At 39.9% G+C, this 23703-nt stretch overlaps 1 protein-coding gene across 4 annotated transcripts in view; it reads left to right on the plus strand.

The window, feature by feature from the left end:
* The window catches only part of LOC136715883 (methylated-DNA--protein-cysteine methyltransferase), an 80273-nt gene extending 60298 nt beyond the window's left edge, over positions 1-19975 (plus strand). For all 4 annotated transcript variants that reach the window (XM_066693284.1, XM_066693282.1, XM_066693283.1 and 1 more), the window contains 3 exons: positions 563-723; positions 13140-13279; positions 18263-19975. In XM_066693284.1, coding sequence (XP_066549381.1) covers positions 563-723; positions 13140-13279; positions 18263-18394 — 433 coding nt within the window. In that variant the 3' untranslated portion in view covers positions 18395-19975. The remainder of the gene's footprint in view (positions 1-562; positions 724-13139; positions 13280-18262) is intronic.
* Positions 19976-23703: the final 3728 nt, after the last annotated feature.

Consider the following 23703-nt stretch of genomic DNA (forward strand, 5'->3'; position numbering starts at 1 on the left):
GTTTTTCAAGCAGAAGTCCTGTTAGATGTTTGCTCTGGTCCTGAAAGCAGGGGCCCGGTGGTACAGAGACCCTTGTGAACCCAGGGCACCTTTGCCATCCTAGCTAGTGGGCATGTATAACAACTTGTGTGTGTCCCAAAGCCCTGGCAATCCAGAACCCGACCGGTCTGTCTCGTGGCATGTGAGGTGCACCTGCTTTTACTGTGAGAATTGGTCATAGCATTGTCTTCCTAACTGCAAATAGAAATGCATCCTTCAATTTCTCTCTATCTCCATATATATATATATATATATATATATATATAGATATATATATATATGTATGTGTGTATTAGAATCTGCTGTGTTCATTTGTTTTTTCCAGGTGAAAGCAAAGCAGGACCTCCTGTTTTCTCAGGACCGAGTCTGCTTTCATGAATTGCAATAATTGGAATCAAACTTGAATTCCTGGAACATTATCCTTGTGATATTCTCTCGATGGATAATTTTAGGTTGTGCCTAACAGTAAAACCTGCAGAGACTCCCGACTGTACTGCCTAAATAAAGGTTGTCATTTCCACAGGACTGAAGCGGCCTCCTATGCTTGCTGCGTCTGTGAGGGCCAGGAGGAAACGACGGCCCAGTTGCGACGGTGCACCGACTGGCTCCGCGCATACTTCTGCGAACCCTGGACAATAGAGACGCTTCCCCTGCCTGCCTTCCACCATCCCGTTTTCCAAAAAGGTTTGTAAAAGGAAAATAGATTTCAAGCGACCGTGTTTTGGTTTACTTTTAACTGACAGTCGCTGTGCCATAAGAGTGTACTTTATAGCGCCTGAAACTGGAGACAGCACATAACACAGGGCAGTTATGAGGGGTTAGTAATCTCTGGCCGTGTTGGTTTTGGCCCGGCGCTCCGCAATCTTGGCACAGGTGCTAAAAATGATGCAGTTCAACTCTTGACATTTGTTGGCTGAAAGTTTTAAAAGTGAGCACATCTGAATGGCTGTGAAGTCTCAATGAGCCTATTGTTAGACCGAACTGTCCCTTTGCCAAAGCCGGAGGGAGGGAGCCAGGAGAATGGACGATTACTCCCACTCCAAAAACAGACAATTATCCGATACAAGACCGTCCTTTATTAGTCCCGTATCAAAGCAGAACGACCGTCACCGCCGTCTTAAAATGAAATATCTGCCATATCGGCAACACATTTTCGTTTCTTCTCTTCTCTCTGTGTGTGAGGGTGTAAAAGACATCAGAGTTTTTAATTAAATCTACAGTCACACGCTTAATTCAGCAGCATGTGTATTGTGATGCCAAAATGGTATCAGATATAGGTTTACAATAAGAGAGTGAAATTCTGTAGTTGATTTTGTCATTTTAAATAGTGTGTTGAGGAATACTTTAAATTGAGCTGCTTTAGCCCAGGGAAACTATAACCACTATAAACAGTTTTGTGTTGTTTTTATTTTGGTATGTGTGTTTCTGTGTCAATATGTGAATTCAGAAACCTTTGCTAAGCAGATACTTGTTTAAAATGCTGTTATAGGTGTTTCTGTAATATTTCATTTCATTTAGTCAAATAATAACAGAATTAAATCTAATCCAGAATGAATTCACACTAGCTGTCCTCTGTCCAAATCTGGTATCTGAACGGTCTGAATCTTTTGAACGTCTTCACGTTATCTTGTTATGACCCCTTACGTTTTTCCCGTGCTGACAAGCGTGTATTATCTGCTGTATTAAACAGCATGCAATGAATCATTAATGTAGCTTAAAAGAATATATAGAAATATACTCTGTGTGAATTCAGGTCGGATATGAACGTGTCTGTTAAGTTCTCAGTTGTTGTTTTTTTGTTCCAGTTGTCCGTTTCCCTCAGAAAGACAGATGGCACTGTCACTCCTGCACCGTCAGCCCCTGTCTATATTTAACACTTCTTCGATATTAAAAGTTATTTTGAAACGGGGAGGTTTGGCTAAATTATTGGTTTCTCACACTGCCGGACAAGGCATTGCTGTGACGAGATGACAAGTTATCATATTTCTATCTGCCTACATCTCATCCCTGTCAACAGGAAATTTAAATTTAAGTGATTGGCAGGTACATATTTTACAATTTCATGTGAGAATCTGTCTGATGGGCAGAGCGATACTACTTTGTTAAATGCTTTTAAAGTCTTTTTACAAGCTCCTGCCCTTCTGTGATTGTAGTGAAGTAGAGGTCATACCTAATAATTATTGAACAGCCTTTGACACTTAACGCAATTCATTTTATTCAATAAATAGACATCCGGGCCGTCCAGAGATGTGTGTGTGAGTCATACATTTCCAAAGCATTAACAGAAAGTGTTTTTTGGTTTTGTTTGTTTGTTTGTTTGTTTAAAGGTTTTTCATATTGCATAGTGTATATGTATGTATATATTATTATAATGTATAATATGGAATGCCACAATAATATTATTATTTAAATGTTGCGGTACAATTCAGATGGACTGTTATTCAGCCTCACACAAACTCATTCTTTAAGACAAGATGTTTTATGCATGCCTGGGAAAATATTTATACTCTCCTAGTTAAAAATATATGAAGAGGAATAAAAATGGCATTGAACTGAGGTTTCTATAAGACGTTCCTGACAATTTTCATAGGATAATTCAGACTCCGAGCCAGGCTGGATAGAAAAGATGCTCAAAGGATTATTATTTTTTCTTTAACAAAAAAATAAAAAATCAAGTAGGCAACATATAAAAGTATCCTTTCTCTTCCAAAGATGCCTATCTGAGAATAAGAATCTTTTTGATTACCTTAGTGTCATTAGACTATGAATTGCTTCTTTGAAAATAATAACTGTGGAGGAGCCAAATCATTTTAAAAGAAAATAACAAAATGGTTTAAGCTACTTAGGTTGAATGCCAATTATATTTTAATATTCAACTGAGCATATTTTACGAAGAAAAAAGGCAGCAGCAGCAACGCATGCATAACTCATTGGCAACGTCGGCCAGCTGTGCCACTCTTCCCTGCGAATCACTTTGTGCATTTTAGTAGCATGGTAATTTAGTAGAGAACTACCTGAGTGATGGCATTTTCAATGAGCAGGTAATCTACAGAGAATTTTTATATGGTTATGAGCTCTGTGCTTCAGCCTGGCAACACAAAAATACATCAAGACCAATTACGATATCAACTTTCAGTGTGATACCCTTGCCACGCAAGAGCATGTATTTCTGCCCCAGGCAGTTCAAATTGCATCTAATTTGAAATCTTTGGGGTTTTAATTAAATTTCAGAATATATGGAATTCTTCATTAGTACCTGCTCTGAATAGAAGATTATGCTCGTCTCCCTCGCTCTCGTTAAAGCGGTGGGCTGTTGTAAATAGCAGGTTGAAGAACTGATCATTTGCAGTGGCTGTGTATAGGAGAGCCTGGCGTAGTAAAATGCAAAATATTATCAAAAAGATTATTAGTCCAGTGAGGGATTCTTGATTTGTATTTTAATGGAATCTTACATTTCTCTTAATGATTTGCAAATTGTCCTCTGATTATAAGATGCATTAAGCTTTTCATTTTAATGGTGAGACGCAGCCATTAGCTGGTTTTTTTCTGTCTTCTTTATAGAACGCTTCCCTGCAGCAGCTAAATATTGAAACCATTAACACTTTTTGATGTACTTTCCAGTGTTACAGCGCGGCCTGCTACATGAATAAGTGCGCCTTTTATATTTTAGTAGTTTGCTTTAAGCTTCTAATTGTCGTAATACACTGGTGAACAAAGAATTTTTAGACTTGGTTGTTTTGTGAATTAAAGGTACATGAAATGAATTATTGAGAGAGGGGAAAAAAAATCAGTGTGCCTGAGTATTATTTATTTATTTTACCACAGCTCATCAGGGGCCGGGATTTGCTGTGTCTGTGGGTTTTAATGTGTTTATGGGAAGGATAGCGGCGATCTCTGAAGGCCTGGACTGACAGGAGGTGGCGGCTCTCCCTGCTCTCGAGCGCAGTCGAGGGCCAGGAACGATGAACTTGCCATGCAGTCTGTGTCGTTTAGTCACCTCTTGGTCGTGTTGTCGCATGTTGAACTTTGCACACAGAGGATGAAGACAGATCAGCTCGTAATAGGACGTTTCCATGCGCAGAATTGGAAAACGGCAATAATATTTTCCAGCTGTGCTAAAATGAAAACATCACAACCAAGCCAAGCTAAGCGATATGTTTCACTGTGCAGTTATCGTTCACTGTTTGACTGGACAGAGGGGTGTGTCTACAGTGTGTTCGCTCACACTTTTGGCATGGATGTGTTTTTAATAATTTTCTCGATTGTATGTAATTTATCCAATCACAGCTAGGAAATTGTCATTTAAACTCTTAATAACAAATAATAAACACTACACATTTTGGTTGCATCCAGATAGGTGGTGATAATTATGTCAGTGTTCTGTGTTTTGCTCACTTAAAAAGGCATTTTTATACAAGTGCATTGGATATGATCATAAATCCCAGAAACCAAGCAGTTGAATATACATCTTGTAGCTGTAGAAACAAAAATAAGCATTATAATGACCTTCTTTCCCCCTTTGTGGGCTTATCTGTCAACATAGCTTGGGAGAAATAGTGTTGTTGGTTTTTTTTAAATAAAAAATGGTGTCTATAACACACAGAAAGTTTTTGTTTCACAAGATGAAGGTAAATAACAGAAATGGCACCATGTTAGCGTACATGGAGTTTATTCATCCTGCGTGGCTCAGGAGCTGCAAAAGATGTCAGCGAAACCTAAACTTTACATATGTAAACTGTAGGCCCCAAATGTTGACCTAATGTTGTTTATTAGCTATCACTCGGCTGTATTGTCCTAAGCTGTTGGGAAAGTAAACATTTTGTGACTAGTTAAGCCATTAAACCTTTGTTTATAGAAAAGTTCATTACAGCCCATTCAGTGTTTGCTATAAAGCCACAAACTGTTGTCTGAACAGTAAACACCGTCCGCCTCCTAACTTGCCATCGACTCGTGTGAACACTGATGGTAATGTATGTATTAATTTAGGGATTAAAACATATGTCCCCTTACGTTTAATTGATCTTATCGGCTTCTGACAAATTTGCTCAATAGAGAAAGCAACAAAGATTTCCAATCCAAAGCGGGGAAGCCTGTTAAAGCACATAGATCACTCTCATTCGGATGCAGGAAAAAGGAAAAAAATACTTATTAATGTGAAGCAATTCAATAAAAAGGTGGAATGATCAGAATTCCAACCATTTAGATGTACAGTCTCTGATAAGATTTCACCAGATGTCTTCTGCAGCCTAGAAGAGCAGGGGCTGGGGGGTGCAGGGTAGATATTTTCCTCTCTTTTGAACAGAGGAAGCCTGGCACCAAGAATTATGCATACTCTCGTTGTCATTAATTATGCATCCTCAGAAAGAGACGAGGGGATCTTTCTCTCTCCGTGAGCGGCGGAGGGAGGGGTCTCGGATCGCGCTAGCGATACCCTTCCTCCCCGCATTTTAATCACTGCGAGGGAAGCACGGGATGAGTCTTCCCTGTGATGTGGAGAGGAGTCGGGGACATAAAAGTTGCTGGAGTACCTTGTGTTCGGAGGAACAGCCAGACTGTGACGGTCTTCCTCGGCAAGTGAAAAACAAAATCGCGCTCTTTCATCAGTGGCTGTTTGCCAGACTCCAGCGTCACCCTTCACAGAGAGGAGATAAGCGAGAGAGAGATCAGTAAATGGAAATTAGAAGTTTGTTAAGTGCTTTTTAAGAAATGTAAGGTATGTGTGTAATTTGGCTGTGAAACCTCCTTCAGTGTGCGTTTGTCATTGCTGTGGAGTCTGTCAGTAACCCGGTTATTTTAATTGTAGACCAGACTTTAAAAAACAACAACATGCACACACATCATAGAGAGTCAGTGGAGCTTTATACATGCATCTGTTTAAAAAAACAAAGGCTTAATTTAAATAATATTGCATTTCATCTTGCAAGGCCTAGATGATTGTATAGTCAAGTATTTTATGAACAATATTTATAGCTACATATATGTGTGTGTGTGTGTGTGTGTGTGTGTATATATATATATATATATATATATATATATTCAGTACTTTGCAAAAGTATTCACACCCTCTCAGTTTTCACATTGTCGCTTTGCTTGCAGTCATGACACTTTGAAGTAAGAATTAATACAACCTACTCCACACAAATAACAAGTAAACAGAGCATTAATAAGAAATAAAAATGGAAAAGCCATGATTGCATAAGTATCCTAACCCTTTGGTGTGGCCAACCAGAATTCAGGTGCACCAATTAACCTTAACGAGCCACACGATTAGTCGATTGGCCTCTGTCTGTGTGGAATAATAGTGGTTCTCATGATTTCAGGATTAAAACACCTGTCTCTGTGAGGTTTCTTTGTCAGGCAGTGAAGACTCAACCATGAAGACCAAGGAGCTTTGAAAGCAAGTCAGGGATAAAATCATTGAAAACAGGTCAGGAGAAGGGTATGAACAAATATTGAAGTATCTGAATATCCCTGTGAGCAGAGTCTACTCGATCACCAAGAAATCAGGCCAGCCAATATGCCGAGCCAACAGAAGACAGACCTTACTCACTTATTTGATGAAATAAGTGGTTTTCATAGCTTTCCTCCAATACGCACTATGCGCTTAACACTCATCTCTGAACATTTGCTAAAATGGTAAACATAAAACCACCCGATTGGTTTCTGATGATCGATAGAGACACATCTCTCTCTAGCCAATCCCGAGCCCCCAAGTCCCAGGTCACCAATACCAGCGTAATCCGCTTCCTTAAGGAATTTAATGACCTGAGACGTCTTTATGGCATGTCTGAGGTGCGTGCACAGCTTAGGTTTCAGAGGGTCCCTTCAGCCCATATTTAAACAATTGACACCGGTGGTCCTCGGCAAAACAGGGTCCTGACCCTTCACACAGCATTTTAAACCTTTCATTAACTATGGAAGATTACTGCTGCTTTTGTCACCTAATGTGACCCTAATGAAAGCCGTTCTCCAAACCTGCTGAGGGAAATAATTTTGTTCCCGGGGAGGCGAGGGGATGTATGGTGATTTGCAGCCACAACGGATCTTGAAAGGAGAGGCACGGCAATTTGTAGAACTGGAACTCCAGCCAGGAGTCTCGACCAGAGCGTGCCGGGACATTTCTCCGGGCTGCTGCGGTGCCGTCGTCCACTCCGGCCACATCCAGTCTGGTTTCCACTTCACCGTGAAGAGTTTCCACTCTGATCGCTCCCTGCCAGAAGATTACAAGCTCTCAAGAAAGTGCACCTGCTTATTATAGATGCGGCAACACTAATAAGGATTTAATTTACTGTTTCCCCTCCCTGCCGTTTCCAATATCCTCTGATAACCGTCGCAGCCAATATCGCTTTCAGTTTAGTGCTTCTGTACCGAAATGTATTCTTAATGCGCTTCTCTCTGGCTGGTGGCCATCTCAGTCACTGGAGAACGTCACGCTAACCTCGATGAATAAGCCTTAGTCTACCTGATACAAACGCCTCTTATAGGGCTTAAAATAGGACGTTCAACACGAATTCAACATCAAGAAAATCTGCAGACTTTATACAGTTATACATAGCACAGAGGTTCGTGCTAAAAAAGTAAAATGTTGTTAAATGGGACCGAGCGACGGTGCTGTTCCTCAGGATAGTGTGAACAGTTTTGCCAATGCACAAGACATTATTAATTGGCCCTGTAAACTTTGTTTCTGGCTATAAGCAGTTTTGCAATCATCCGTGTGGCCCTGTCAAAAACAAACCTGGCGTTATTTTTGCTGAATTTATTTCTGTAGCAGCTACAAGTTTTTTGTTTAGGATTTATTGTTTTATTTCATGTCATTTATTTCGTGTCTGGATTTAAGCTTGGTTTCAGAGTGACAGGGTATGCATCAGTCAGAGAAGGAAATTCATGGGTTGTTATTGTTATTTACAGATCAATTATACTTTTAAATAGGCTGAATTAAATCTATATGTGTTTTGTATGCATGAACACTTGACACATAAAACTGGTTGCTGTGTAGCAGAGCTATATTTTTTTTACAAAAAGTATGTTTTTCTGTTTGTTACCATTCAGACCTAAATGTGGTATTTTGTGTCAAGTCATTTGCAATCTATTTTCCATGAAGAACCTGGGCTGGCTGACCTGGTTCTGCAGAAGCAGCTACAACATAGAGTTATAGTGTCCTGCAGGGGTCAAAAAGGTATTTGGTGTATTATAACCAAGGAGTACTATTACAAGCTGCATGGACATAACTTTTTTTGACTAATAAAAGACAATATTTCTATCCATCTTTTTTAGTTTTAAAAACACAGTAATCAAAAACAACTGGGGCAGTAAAGTGACCAATATCACGAATACTGACTTCTGTACAGTGTCTGTAAGTAACTACATGTTTATGAGAGAAAATGTGTCCTTGGACAGCACAGGACTGAAAAATAAATGCATAACTGTGTAAATAATGTAAATAGAGTACGCCAATTTATAACCCACATTCCCCTGCACCCTCAAACATAAGTAAGTAAATAAATAATAATAATCCCCAGGTACATGTTCACAGCACAATTAGCAGTCCTGCACGTGTGTGTGTGTGTGTGTGCGGGAGAGCGCGGGCGTCTCTGTGTGTGTTAAACAATAATTGATAATGTCGGAAGTCAGTGCGAACCTGTCACCCAGGCGTCAGCGCCGCCGAGCTGTCAATACACCCCCGAACGCCATTCCAGATTACATCTACTGCGCCTAAACACATAAAGTTTCCCCGTTTAAATTCATGTACTCATGTATATTAATATTAATCACAAGACAAAACACTCTTTCTCCATATCCCAGTACACTGCAGAATAAAGTGATCTGGGATTTGGAGCTCGGGGCCAGAGGGGAACCTGCATGCTTGTAAGTTTGCAGTTTTATATATAATTGACTCCTTAACATTACAGACATTTATCTCTATTTAAAGGGTAAGACCAAAAACACATAGTTAGCTGGTCCCAGTGCCCTCCAGCAGGCAGTCCTGGAACGGCGCTTTGTCCATCGCGCTGCACCCTTCCTCGGTGGGGGGTGAGAGAGGCCTACCTTCATGTCTACGTATGACACTAAGCAGCCTGGAAGTTAATGCACGCCTATTGCATACCTAATCAGTCCTTTAAGGCCTGAGACACGGCCGTAAATGACAACAAACGGGCGGAAACGAGGTAGAAACTGGTCTTCAGTCGCATAACAAACTCCTCTGGAGCGCTGTAAAGTGCGTCTCTCGCTCTCCCTTCACATTTATCATACGACGCTCGTGATTAATAGGCTACTAAACAGCACCTACTGCTACTTTTTACCTGAGTTGCAGCTTCTTCTCCTGGAAAGGTGGGAAAGCAAAGTCGGCGGCGCGGTTTGAGCCGGATTCCATCACTCAGAAATTCAGTCGCGATTCCTTCTGAATTCTTCGGCTGCCCCCAGGCAACGGCTCAGTGTTGATACTGAGATTAATCCCAAAAGAGCCCCTTATTTCTCAGCAGAGAAATTAAAGCTTGCCAGTTTTCCTTTCACCTGTCCTTCTGACAGCTCTGTCAGTAATGATGTGCCTTCTACGTGGCATAATCCGCGTCCTGTGGTAGGGAATAATTTATTAAGAAATTAAGGGGCTGAGCTACCCCTCGCTCAGGTTGGTCTTCAAAAAGTTGGCTGATAGCGGTGACAGCATGATTATCAATGAAAAATTATTTAACAGTACCTTGGGGCCTTTTTTAGACAAAGCCTAATAAGTCACATGGGTGGATATCAATCAAATTTATCCCCTTTAGATTTTGTAAATATTCCCTGAAGTTAAGGCAAATTACCTTGATTATATGGCTCTTCTACATGTAGTTCAGAGTGACTGTGGGGCACGGGCCTAGTTTAGGGGAAGGGATATATTTTTAGCAGCAAGTCGGCAGCGTGACATGTTTGCTAATAAAGCTGACACAGTTTCTCTCCCGCGTTTGTGGATCTCAGGGAGGCCAATAGGACTCGATAATAATGTTTTTATATAGACTGCTTGTCGCCACCGTTTGCTCTCATTGACAGTGTTTATACAGAAAGCTGGGAGCGCGGTGATTAAATTTTAATGGCTCTTAATATATTTAGCAAAGGAGCCTTGCGCTTTTAAGAGCGAAAACTCACCATATTACTTAAATGATGGCCAATTAAAAGCCTTTTGGGCTCCCGGACGAAACTCTGAAGACATATTATACAATTCGGTGTGATGGGGAATTGTATTATTTAAATATGAAGAATTAAACTTCAGAAATTGAATCAGTTAATTATTGTATTGTCTGTATATCAGTCTTTCATTGTCCACCTAAGGGTTCATGCATTTCTTCTGTCCACCTAAGGGTTAATGTATTTCTTTTTGAAGTGAGAAAAAAAAAAATATATATATATATATATAGAGAGAGAGAGAGAGATTAATACATTTTGATAATAAATGTTTCTCAATTAACTGAATCAATATATATATATAGTATATTATCATTACATATATGTGTTGGTGTGTGTGTATAAAAGCATCCTGTTTGCTTATTTAAATGTCTGGCTGCTTGGCCAAGTGGGAGCCCCTGTTTGTGTTTGTGTTGTCGATCTGATGTAGACGTTTCAGCCGCCCCTCCTGCACATTAGACTGTCTGAGTTTGTGAAGCAGTACAAATCAGGTAAGCAATTAATTACTGGAAGAATCTGCCCTCTCCACCTCCTTTACAAGTCCTGATCAGACTGGAGTGATCAAATTCTTTTCATTTAAAGCAGCCGACAGTGGCTAGTTGAACGAATTGGAAAAAAGTCATTGACCACAGTCTAGTGTACTAACAGTTGCAAATTGGGACTAATTCGGCAACACAAAGCTGGAAAGGTCTTGAGAGGTGTTTCTCTGGGAAGTGGAGACTCTCGCTCTGCTGATGAAAGGCTGAACACTTTATCAGGGGCTGCCTTTGCGGGGATGAGCTTTTAACTGTTTGCCGGGCTGTGTCTCTTGACCCTGAAACGCACGACTGCGACACGGTTGGCGATGGGAATGGCAGACATTCCGGTTCGTGTGGGATGCCCGTAATCTCAACCAGGGACCTGCCATATTAAAATGAACAGAAGAGAACAGCCTAGACTAGATAATATGTATTATATCAAACCGCTATACGCTGCCATGCAGAAAATTGATTAGGCACAACGGGATTTGTGTCTCTTGCATGTTTTGGCAAAATGACACGGCAACGAAAACATGAGACAACTTTTAAGATGTGCTCACTTCATATGAGTTTATGTATGTACCGGGACATGCAGAGATTGAATATTACTCCTCAGCCCTCATATGTTATCTGGAAGTCGGTCTCTTCCTGCTCAATTGTTTGTATTATCATTCAGAAGATAGCCACTGCCAGTCAGAGAGATATATCATCGTCGCAAGAGTCTGCTGTAGTGTACATTGTTTCTGTGTAATACATATTCTGACATTAGTCATTTCCGTGATTAATGTTTCTTTCACGGCTATAAATAAATAAATAAAAACACCAAACAGCCCAGTGACATAGTTTTGAGCAAAAACTCCCAGGATTTTTAAATTCAGATTTAAAAACAAAACCCGTGTCTCCGGTTTCCGTGTATATCAATCCAATAGAGCCCGTTAAGTTTCACAGTAGAAAGGTACACTGTCGCTGGATATCACTTGACCCTATAACAATATTGCCTCACTCACAACTGATGTTTTTGGAGGCGCTCCAGCGTTTTGGAGAGCTGCTCTGTGCTCTACTTGTGTTTGTACAGTCTGCTCATTTTATTCCTACAGGTTTGGTTCACGTCCAAGACCGCCTACCCCTAGCTGGTCTGAAAAACCAAAAGAAGGATCCTGGAGTGAGTTCCTGGCACCAAGGACTCACTTCAACGCCGCGGTACCCACAGTGGCACCAGGGCACCCTTCCAAAAAACCCCTCGGTGTTCGACTGCAACACTAATCCACTTCTCTTAAGACTGGGGAGGGGGAAGAAATAGATGTATATCAATATAAAAAAATGGATTTCAAATAAATCCCCTTTTAAGTAATCACGGTAAACAAAATCTGTTTGCCCGGAGAAACCCTCCTAGCGGTTGGCTGGTAACACAACTGTATGCGCTAATGAACCCAAAGCTGTTAAAGTGGTTTCTTCAGTTAAATAGATTCATGAATTTTGAAGAGAACATTATCTAATGAATTTACTCTGAATAGAAAGCAATTAAAAGGACAAATCAGTCTGATTAACCCCAAAGTCACCCAACTGCCACAATTGGTGTACAGTTTTAAATGATTTTATAAAAACTAGAACAGATTTGCTGTCTTTTTGCCCTCTACTAATCCATATAAATTAATGAACAAAAAGTTAATTTCTGTGATGACCCTATTCTAATATAACCTGGATTATGCTGCTTTGTAATATGGTTTATGTCATAATATTAAAGACTAATCGTATTTTTCAATCAAGTGATTACCTTTCTCTGTGGCCAATAAAGAAGTTCAGGTTTTACTTTAACCTGCTTTTTTTTCTCCGTGTAACTACTTAATTTGTCTGTATAAACACCACAAGCGTGAACAGATCTCCAAACTACGAAAGGTTGTTCACCTCTCTTCCTCCAAACTGATTCGGCCGGGCCTCCCAGCATCGGAATTGCTCTTATTATTTAATTAATTTGCTTTTCTCTTTCTCTTTGTATTATGACCTATATTCATCAACTTGTAATAGCGCACCCTCTGTAAAATGTTTGATTTTAATTTTTAATTGAGTTGAGACACTTCCCCCGCTTAAAGTACTTTTCTGAAATCTGCGAGTTTTTTTTTTTTTTTCCTGTGTTAACCGCTAAGCTGCTGCCGCGGTTTCCTCGTTTAGACTGGACGGCGCTCCGTTTGCGCGTGGCACTGACGGTGTGTGATAGCGCCGAGCCCTTCAAACGAGCTAAATGTGTCACTTGAGATTCTGAAGTGATCGTTTTAAACTCGCCGTGCATTGAACAAAGCTGGAGGTGAGTGAAGTCTGCGAGTCTTAGCCTTCCTACCCATTAGGATCAAAGTGGCCGGGCCCGTTCGTGAGCAGTAGGGTGTTGCTGTGTTGCATTTGAACTCCTCTCTCTGTTCACTTTCGCAGCCACGTTCACCAGCCGAGTGTTACAGACCCTGCTGAGAGATGTGAAGTTCGGAGAGACAGTCTCTTACAAGCACTTAGCAGAGATGGCAGGCAATTCGAGGGCAGTGAGGGCCGTGGGAGGAGCCATGCGGAGGAACCCAGTAAGTTGAAAGCGAAATTAAACCCATTTGTTCTCTTGCTTACAACTTGGACACCTACTTTAGTTATATTGAGCAGGCACTGCAAAGTAAAATAGTTTAGCATCAGTGCTCACTTTAAACAGCATGGTTAATGTATTTTATTTCACCCAAGGTCATATTCTGTATAGTGTGTAAACAATAATTAAAATTAAAGAGACATAAACACCCAAGTCTGTGTTTTTTGTATTTAACAACATACACCGCTTGTGCCGCCTAAGCAGACTGATAATAAAGCCACTCTCTAAATATGCACAACCGCAAACAAAGTTAGAAAAAAATGCAATCTGTATTTATCGATTAAGCAATTAATAGGATGGGTTTTGTGTAATGAAATTCTGGGATGCCAGATTACAATGTTTGACAACTGAATTAAGATCATTTTTCCCGCTAATTGCTGTAAACCTTTGTTCCTTGAACTGTTGCCGCTCCCAGCACTTTTTTTTTTTACAGTGTTTTAATCTTTTCTTGTGGGAAAAAAGCACATCTTCGGTGCTGATGGGAATCTTAGCTTGGGAAGTCGAGGATTGTTCAGTTAAACCAGAAGATATCCAGTTTTGGATTCAGGGTTGGTGCGTTGTTCCTCTGATATGTATCCTGCAAGTTTTTTATTTTATTTTATTTTATTTCTCTTTTTCCTTTTTTTCTGTACTTTGCTCGGCTCACATAATTCATACAATGACCTTCAACTTTATGAGAGAGATAGGGAGAGGTGCCGGCAGCCGCTGAAAGATGCAGAGTCGCTCCGGCAAATTATACCAAGGACACTGTTGGGGCAACTCACCTTTTTTCAGGAAGAAGAAGAAAAAGAGAGAGAGACAGAGACAGAAACTTCAAATACTTTTCTGTGGTTCAGATTGATTGTGAGGGCTGTGGTCCTCAAAGGGCACCAGTGGAGTTCAATTAACAAGCTCATTAGAATAGTACAGGAGCACCATAAAGCAACCACGAAGCCCCCCGGGAATGGGCGAACGGTGGGCTGATTAGTTCAAGGTCATCTTAAACGACTGTTCCCAGACTTAAGTGAGATGTCACTCGCAGGCTTTTCACAATCGGAAGGACAATAGCCTGTATATTAAAATGTATCAATTCTGTCAGGACGGGGAGGGAGAGGTTTACATTAAATTGCATACCCTGCATTTGGTATTTATTTATTTATTTATTTGCAGATGCCCTTACCTGGGGGCGAGGCTATATCAGGGATAGATGGGTTAGTTAGTGGAGGTGGATATTCTAGTATACGTGTATATGTTGGCATATCGGTTTTGTGTCTGTTTATTGTATTTATCTCATCTTCGCCAGTTATAATTTCAGACAATAATAATAGCAGCAGGTCTTGTAAAGGAGTATTGTATATCGTGCAGAAAGAATAATGTGTTCATTATCGCGCAGGTTGGTGACATTTACATTTTCAGTTTGCCCTTCGCTCCCCTCTCTGGGCTCGTCGGGCTGCGCAGTTTCCTCCGGCGGCGCGCGGTGAAGTTTTTGACAGGTGGGGTGAAGTTGTGAACGCAGTGTCTGCCGAGCGGGATGGTCAGTTTCTCATTGCATCAAAGCTAAACCACTTAGCAATCTTGACACCACAGTTAAACACTGCTCCGCACTGTCCACAGACAGGATTTGCTAAATGCAGTTCAAAGACAATCAATACATTGTACAGAGAGTTTTCCCTCCACCTTTTTTTTTTTTTAAACAAACGTGTTATCAGGGAGTTAGTTTATTCACAGATTGCCGTGAGCATTAATGACCGCCTGCGTCTTGTTTTGCCAGTCATCTCGATGGCTGTTGATAAAGATTTAGCATCATGTTCTAAGTGTCAGGCCTGTCAGTAGTGCTGAACCATTTGACCAGAAGAAAAAACGCACAGGGAGCTATTGATTACAGCTTCTCAGTGTCACTTGTTCACCAGGATTTAGGTATTGATGAGGCCGCAAGTGAAAACAACCTCTTTCCCTTGTGGGCTCCTACCCAGAAGAACAAAATGCAAAGTCGGAGAAAATATTCAGCTGGTACCCGAATCAGAGGGATTCCATTATCGATCGAAATGCTCCTTCATGTTATTTTTGTCGGAGACAAATCTATGGTTTTGGAAGTTTTATAGAATTTGAAATAGGGGCTGTGTAAATGATGGATTCGTGTATTGGGTAAATTAGATTTCACAGCGTGTGTGTTTCAATGCAGCTGTAAGACGGCCAACTTCTTGATTATTAATAATAAAAATTGAATTTTATATAGTGTACGCTGAGGAGAAAAGGCGCCGGGTCTGTATTGCCTTAAATACTCTGTGTGAGGACACATAAGTAATGAGAGGGACAGAGACCCGGCACTGCTTTAATGTTGGAATTATAATGGGAGGATTTAGCTCTCTCTTCTGCAGCTGTAAATGTGCATCAGATATTGAGTATTAGAAGCCTTTTGTAATAACATGTTTTTGTCACAATAGCAGATGAAGATTTCCCGTTATAAATATGTACGTGTTGTGACACTAATGTATTATTATTTTAGCTGCAATTTCTTCTTTTCTTAAACGATTTCCTCAAAATTAGCGAGATCAAAACCAAGATAATTCCCCTATTGTATTCTTCATGCCCTTTAGTTATCTGCCTCAAAAATGACATTATTAGCTTTTTTTAAATATTGATTTGTTTACAGTACTTGATGAGCCCATTATTGTTCACAGAGGCCACAGCCGAGAGTAGCAAATAAATAGACGGTTTTAATGTCTTAATGTATTATTTGTACTCAACGTTAATTGTATTGAAGACACATGTAGCTGTTGATTCTGTAATTATCTGAAAACCAGTCTTTCTAATAAACAAGTATTGTTTATGTTTTAAAAGATTAATTGAATTATACTGGGGGTAGCTTTGATATTGTGCTATTACATCTCTAACACAAATGTGAATTCTCCTACAAATCACAGTCACTATGTCTCTGTTCAAATTGAATAGTTAAATATGATATAATGAATATAATTTATAACAACTGATTAAAATTAAAGTACTTGTTGTTTTGATATATTGTGATATGTAAATGCAGGATTTAGTTTAAGGAGAAACATCAAGATTTGTCTTCTTAAGCAACATTTAAAAGAGCAAAACCAGGCTATTCAAATGTAGGTTAATATCATGATATAATTACCCACAAAGCATTACGAGACGTTCACAAGATTGAACACCAGGAAGGGAGTTGTTTTAATAAGGGAACAAAAAGTCATCTTCATTTTTGATAATTGCACCCCAGCCCTTCCGGTGTCATGAAATGATTCGGTCCAGGGTTTGTAGATGGGCAAGACATGGGGAGACTTTCTTTTAAACAAAAGTGCAGCTGGTATAATTGGCAACTCCCTTGCCTTTCTATTTCTGTAATATTGACAATGTTTTCTTCACAGTAGCTACTATGACTTAAAAAAAAGAACATCTGGGTGATTTACACGTATTATTAATAGAAGTATTAGACATATTAGTAGTAAATAACAATAATATTCATAATAACAACAATAATGATAATAATTGAGGTAAAATTGATCCTTTAAACTGAAAACACCAAGTGCACAATGACAGTTTGATGCCACTTTCCATTTTCCCTCGTACCAAACGATGCCTTGTATTTGTTTCTCTGCCAGTCCTTTCCGATGAAACAATCCCATCAGTTTCCACAGTCAGCAGCAGACACTCTACCCAAGTGCTGTATGAATTTACCATTTGTACCGGTCGCACAACGGCAATCTGATTGAAACGGTGCGCCAGGTTTCATCACTTGCTCTGCTGAGGAGGGACAGTTTTCTTTGAACATCCAAGAGGTGCTGACAGCCTTTAGTCCCGGCAATAAGTGGCCAGTTTGCAGCTGCCGGACCACGGTAGCCAGAATGCGTTGTTTGTGTGTGTGTTGTATAAAAGATTGAGTCATTTTACCGCCGATTTAGTCACAAAGGAAAGTCTTGTTGCTGTTTCACTCCGTCTTTCCACAGCAGTGCCAATAAAAAGCACCTATAGGCCTGCTTAGCAAGTCGTCTGTAGCAAGCAGAGTAAATGTTGCATTGGCTTCCTGTTTTTAATGATCTAAGGATCATCAGATCTTAATACGGACGCCTCTAAATTGAATATTAATCACGCTGATGTTTTTGCCTATTAATTTTTAATTGCCTCTATATTTAATATCACCAAATAACAAAAATGAGAATTAATGCGCAATGTTGGTTTTATTGTTTGTTTGTTTGTTTCGATGTGGATTAAGCTGATGTCTGTGCTTTCAGAATCTGTCAGGTCCGCGCTAATGTGGCAGGAATTAGCCAAGAATGGATTATACCAAATTAATTTGTTCCATTCTAATGAATCAGGGTTTATTTATTTGTTTGTTTGTTTATTCCTTCATTCATTTCTGATTTTTAATAACTCACTCCATCTTGGAAGTAGAGAGTGATCATTTACTTCTGCATCCTGGGAAACAGAGAAAACATATGTACGTCCAAAGTCTTGAGTTATAGAGTCACAGGTGGCACGTTCCCATCTTTAGAGGCATTTACTTTATTTTGAGAAAGTCCCGTAGTGAGGATCTTTGTGTTTTAAACCAGCATGGCGCGTTCTCCCGGGGGTTCCTTGCTAAATTAAAAAATATATCGTATACAGAGAAATTAAAACTCTTTTAAATTAAAAGTGTTGTTTTCTTCTACCGTTAAATTCTGTTGAAGGGGAACACAGGTAATAAGTTAAACAAACTCCAAAAGCAAACTGCTATTGAGAACATTGTCTTGATGTGAATAATAAGATAATTAAAAGGCTTAAGTTGTGTTAACAGTTAAAGCCTTTGATTCCTACAGCGTAGCATTGATTTGCTGTTATTTTCTTTCTGAAATAGTAACAGCGTCGGGAGAAAATCCCAGTTTTGTGCTTGTTTGTGCGTCTGTGTGTGTTTGTTTGTAAAAAATAATGCTCTGTTTTGTTTTAGATCCCTCTTGTCATTCCCTGCCATCGCGTGATCTCCGCCAGTGGCCAAAGTGGCAACTATATGGGCGGAAAAGGGAATCATCTGAAAGAGTGGCTTCTGACACACGAGCAACAAAACGTCTTAACGCGTTGAGTGCGTCAACTGGACCCCCATCCCCCTCTCGCTGTTTAAAACTCACACTTCATGGACGTGTCTCTCCTCAACATATTACAAAACATACAAGAAATACAACAACTTCCTGAACATGCTTCAGCGACGGGGGAAACCTGTAAATATTTGAGTGACATAAAAACACAATACCGCATCAGGAGTGAAATATGTGGCGGTGGCACCACTATATTAAAAAAGCTTGATATATCCTGGGGGAACGCACTTTTATGCCCTTTCTTGTTTTTACATTTTACAACAGAATGAATACAGCCGACTGCGTGTGTGTATTTTGTTCCTGTCTCCAGCCCGGGTTTGTTCTATTTTTAATGTCCATGAAAGCAAGGGATAAACGGGGGGTCGGCGGGGGTGGGGCCTGGCAGATATGAGACAGGGCCATCCCTTTAAGGAAGCATCTGGTTTGTCGGGAGGACAGACGGGGGCTGTTCATGTGACTGGGAGCAAAATGAAACTGGAAAGGTTCAACAATCCTTTCCTCCTTTCTATACCTTAATTCCTTCCTTTGCTTTATGTTTGCCAAGATCGTAAAGCTGCTCTCTGGCCAAAAACGGTGCCCAAGGTTCCCCTGTTTTCTTTGAAGTATGTCTGATGAAATTAGGTTTTAGGTAAACGTGTTAATGGAAGCATTTACAAATTCAGCAGTTTCTTAACAAAAATAAGTTGTTGCAAAGATCCTGCATGGTTTTCCAATGTGTGCGCAGTTACCTTGCACCCCACTGTTGGAAATGGCTTTAATTTGTTCTGTGTGTCGTGTTGGAAGTGGTTCATTTGTGTGTGTTTTTTTCTTTCCCTCCAAGACCACAGAACGGCATATAATGTTACCACATAATTCAGGGAGACATCTGTTTACTTCACATAACAAACACTGTTATGGAGAGAACGCTCAAAATCAAAAGCAACTGGAGGAAATTACAAATTATCCTTCATCGCGGAGAAAAATACAAATGTATACACACAGAATTTATTAAAACATCAGATGTGTCAGAAGGGGGAGAAATGTTTATAATGTGATTGATGGATCGCAGCAGAGCGCTCCACAGTCGCAGACACTTCGGGCCTGCTTGCAAAACTCAGTGCGGTTCTTCAGTGTGGAATAAAATGTGAATTTTTTAACCAAGTTCTACGTTTAAAAACTATATATATTTCAATTAGAGTTCCTGTCATAATTGTCCAAGTTCATTATATCATTTTTGGGCGTATGAGAAAAGCATATCTTTTTTTTTTTACTGTGACAATTGCTTATGAAACTTCTTGTTCCAAGTTTATGCTTTATGTTTTGTTCACTTGCTCTGTGTTCATTTGTTTTATTTCACGATTGATAAAAGAAAATGTGTGCCTGTACAAAATGTTGTAGCAAAACCTGTGAAATACAGAGTTCAATGCAATCTCCGTCTGTGATGTCATATGTATTAATATTATTTTATGTTGTAAATGATTATACAAGGAGTGCTTCCTCACAACTTTAAATATCAAGGCTATGGAGAGCATTTCTGGTTTGACATTCAGGGCAAGATGCATCAATTTAATAAACGAATCTCAAGAATATACTTTGTAATTGATATTACTTGTTTCTCGTCTTGGAAACATAATGCACTGTGTGTGTAGCACAGTCTTTGAAGTGTGTCAGCTCAGCTGTTGTGTCTGTGTATTGTGTGTTTTCCAACAGAGGGCAGTACAGTTTAGTGGAATTATATGCATGCATTTTATAGTAAATATTTAACAACAAGCAGTGTGTAATGCTTCCCTGTAAATGTAAAGAATGAATGGGTTCCCACAGTGTCTGTGTCTGTGTGTGTGTGTTTTTAAAGTGCGCCGTCCTCGGACATCCTCCCCGGTGATGCACAGCTCCCTGGAACCTCTGCGAATATATTTATATATCTTGTATGTGGAGTAAGTTGCTCCAGCCAGACAGGTGGATGAAGGATGGCCCTTCCTCACCCACTCATTTCGGAGATTGCTAATGATGCCCGGCTGCAGGCTGGAGCGGCTCTAATAAGAAGGGTGCTGTGACACCGGACCCTCGAGGGGCTCCATTTAAAAAGCGAGCCGAATCCACGTTGCCACTTAGGTGCACCGCGAACATCCCCTTCTCCACTTACAGTGCTGATTTCAGTGCAGGAGGCTCCACGTTTTTATTTTTTCTCCCCCCCAGTATTTGGGAAGCCTGACCCCAAGTGATAGAATAGTTACTTTCCTGCGAGGCGAGGTGAAGAGAGGCTGCGTTTTTTATTTTATTTTAACGGGAGAAGAGCCTTATCTTCATTTCGTGAGAGGCAGTCGCCAAACGAGTGTTTTTTCCACCTGATTTATAGTGCCGGTCGAGTTAAATGTGTAAATTGAAGCAATTTCACATCCAGATTATTATAATTAAAAGTCAATTAAAGTTAAAAGGCGTCTTTGGGTGAGAAAACACACTCTGCTCCCTTTTTAATGGTCAGTGTTGTTTTTGATTTAAATCGGTGTATAGAAATCATTCAAAGATAATGAGTAGGCATTGGCCAGGGCCTCTAATTAAATTATCAATATTAAGTAGTGTACATAACGTGCATTGTTCTACACTTTCATTGTACTTTTTTCCCCTCCTTTGCTCAAAGTGAACAATCGCCCGCATATTTGCTCAAGTTGAGCAATTTGCTTCCTTACATTATGTGTCGTTAAACTCAATGATATGGAGAGTGACTTCATAAATCATCACCGACACAGATAAACTCCCCTGCTCACAGACACCAATAATAGGAAATCCTTAAGAAGCGTGACTGTCTTTTGCACAATTTGATTCCGCCATTTATTAACCCCCTCCTCCCCCGCAGAGATACAGGGGATTTAAGGTCCGGGCATAACTTACCTGCAATCCTTTTAATGCTTTTGATCAAGATATGATCGAATCCTGGTGTCAATAGTGACGTGGAGTTGCCTGTAACAGACCCTTGTATATATACAGTCCGTTACCAACCCCCCCATCCTTTTGAGTGACTATAAAACCACCGCCACACAGCAGCAGATACACTGTTATGCCCAAAATGCGGGAAGAATATGATTTACAAAGATAGCCATGTCCTTTAGGCTCCAAAGTGGGCTCCACTGACCTATCAGATTTCCTCCCCTTCAGCCTCTCTCGCTTTGAACTGCTGACATTGAGGCGCAGTGCAGCCAGGCACGACAGCTGGCTCTCCAGCATCTAATACCAACACATGCTGTTTTAGCCCATTTCCAGAGAGAAAGATAATGAAAGATTCAAAAATAATATTTATTTTGGCGGGACTACCTTTATAATGAAACGGATGCCCTTGACCATGGAAATAACTGGATTCTGGAATAAGAAAGAGAGAGAGGGGGAAGAGAAAAGAGGGGAAAGGGCCTTTTGTCTCTTTGAAAAGTGTTTGTGGGTCAATGTTTTCTTTTATTATACATGCTTCGGCGTTGTCGTGTCTTCTTATTACTTTCTCTCTCTGTCTTCGCAGGTGGGGAGGGGGTCTTATATCCGTACCTCGTGGGGGAATTATTTGCTTATGTCTTTCACGGTAATGCCTGTCTTTTGACTGTGTCTTGTACATTCAAAGGGAGAGAGTGCAGGCGTGTTCCTTACACAAGACTAACTCCGGTAACCTGCATGAATTTTATTTTTTCTGCTGAATAAAATATAACTGGTCATGTCCTGCAATAAATAATATATTTCTGATTATAGATGTAGCTACTTTGAAAATACTGCAAAATCCACATCCATGAATTTCTTTATGTTTTTCATTTGGAATATTTCTTCAAGTTATAGCTGTTGTAGACCCCATACAAAGATATGAATTATTAATCCTAAACTCCTGACTGCTGACTCGGCTTTTAAGAGCCCTGGACCCTTGGCAAGAAATCCTGTAACTCGATACCATTTACTTGGTTTCAGAACTTTAGAACTATCAATTCTACAAGTTTCTACCGCTATCTGACATTTGAACGTTTTATCTCGACTATTATGATGGGTTTGTTTGTTTGTACTTTGTTGGCGGACTGTGCGCGTCCAGTTCGCGATTTTTAAACGTTTTCTGTGACAAGCGTGTAATGATACTAATAATAATATTGGCGGCACGTCTTTAGAAAGAGACCAGACATACGTTTAGAGTCCTTTCTTGATTTACAGGGGATTTGAGAAATAATTGGTATATTGAAATTTAAAAGGGGTGTAAAAATCCTATAAGAATTGTATTGACAAATTGCGGAGAGCCGGACAAGATTTACAACAATCATAATTCCTGCAAGATTGTTATAAAAACGACCAGATTTGGATCTCGCAGAGAGCAAAGCTGCAGCAGAAGTCAGAGCTCAGATTCTGCATCCCCCTGGTTTTTGTTAGTCTCTGTATTGGCAAGCGGTGGGCACCATTCGTTATATCACATCTTTCCAACAATCCCAGGTTTTATTTATTTTCTCAATTGAAACTTGATTAGTTAAGTCTAAATGTACTGTGCAGCACAAACAGCAAGTGCAGCACGTTTATTTGTTATAAACATTAATATTAACAGCCTGCTTATTTGTGTTTTTCTAAATTCAGTTTAACTTTAGCAACAGAGGAGTGTTCGTCTATTTTTAAAACCTGCCAACACAAAAACAAAATGAAAAAAACTAGCTTATATTATCATTTTTTGTTCTATTTATTTTTTTCTCTAAATAATCCTTGATTTAAAACATCCACCAATACTATAAACAGTATATTAGCATACTGACCAGACAGTGACACAAAAAAAAAACACAATACAGGCAGCACACAGCAGGCTTTCTTAAACATTTGACTATGTTTTCCGAAGTTTTGCAAGCTTTTATAAAAGGTGCACGTTGCTATTAGTGAAAGCAGCATGGAGATGTGTGGGCTGTTAGTCCGGGTCTTGGGTGTAATTACTCTGACAGGAGTGTGCGCCTCTCACATGATAGCAGGTTCGGAGAGCCAGGTATCCCATTAACCGCCTCGATTGGTGGCTCTTGTGACGCACTGAGGATGTTTTCTCATCATCCACAGGCAGCAGGATCTTTCCCCTTTTCAATACAATTACAAGATCTCCCTTTTTATCTTGTCGGTGTTTGTTCTGTACATTATTAAACACATGTTCACCACCTCTGTATTGTGTGGGTTAGTGAAGAAGGCCCAACTCATATAACATGTCTTATTATAGTGAATTAAATAAGATTGTGCCTTAGCATTTTCCTCACAGTGATTCTGGGTAAAAAATGTACAATTTGCTTATTCAATTGCTTTACAAGGAAGATTTTTCCAGCTGGCTATGCCTTGG

Source organism: Amia ocellicauda, chromosome 20, assembly GCF_036373705.1.
Source record: "Amia ocellicauda isolate fAmiCal2 chromosome 20, fAmiCal2.hap1, whole genome shotgun sequence".
In the NCBI taxonomy this organism is placed as follows: Eukaryota; Metazoa; Chordata; class Actinopteri; order Amiiformes; family Amiidae; genus Amia; species Amia ocellicauda.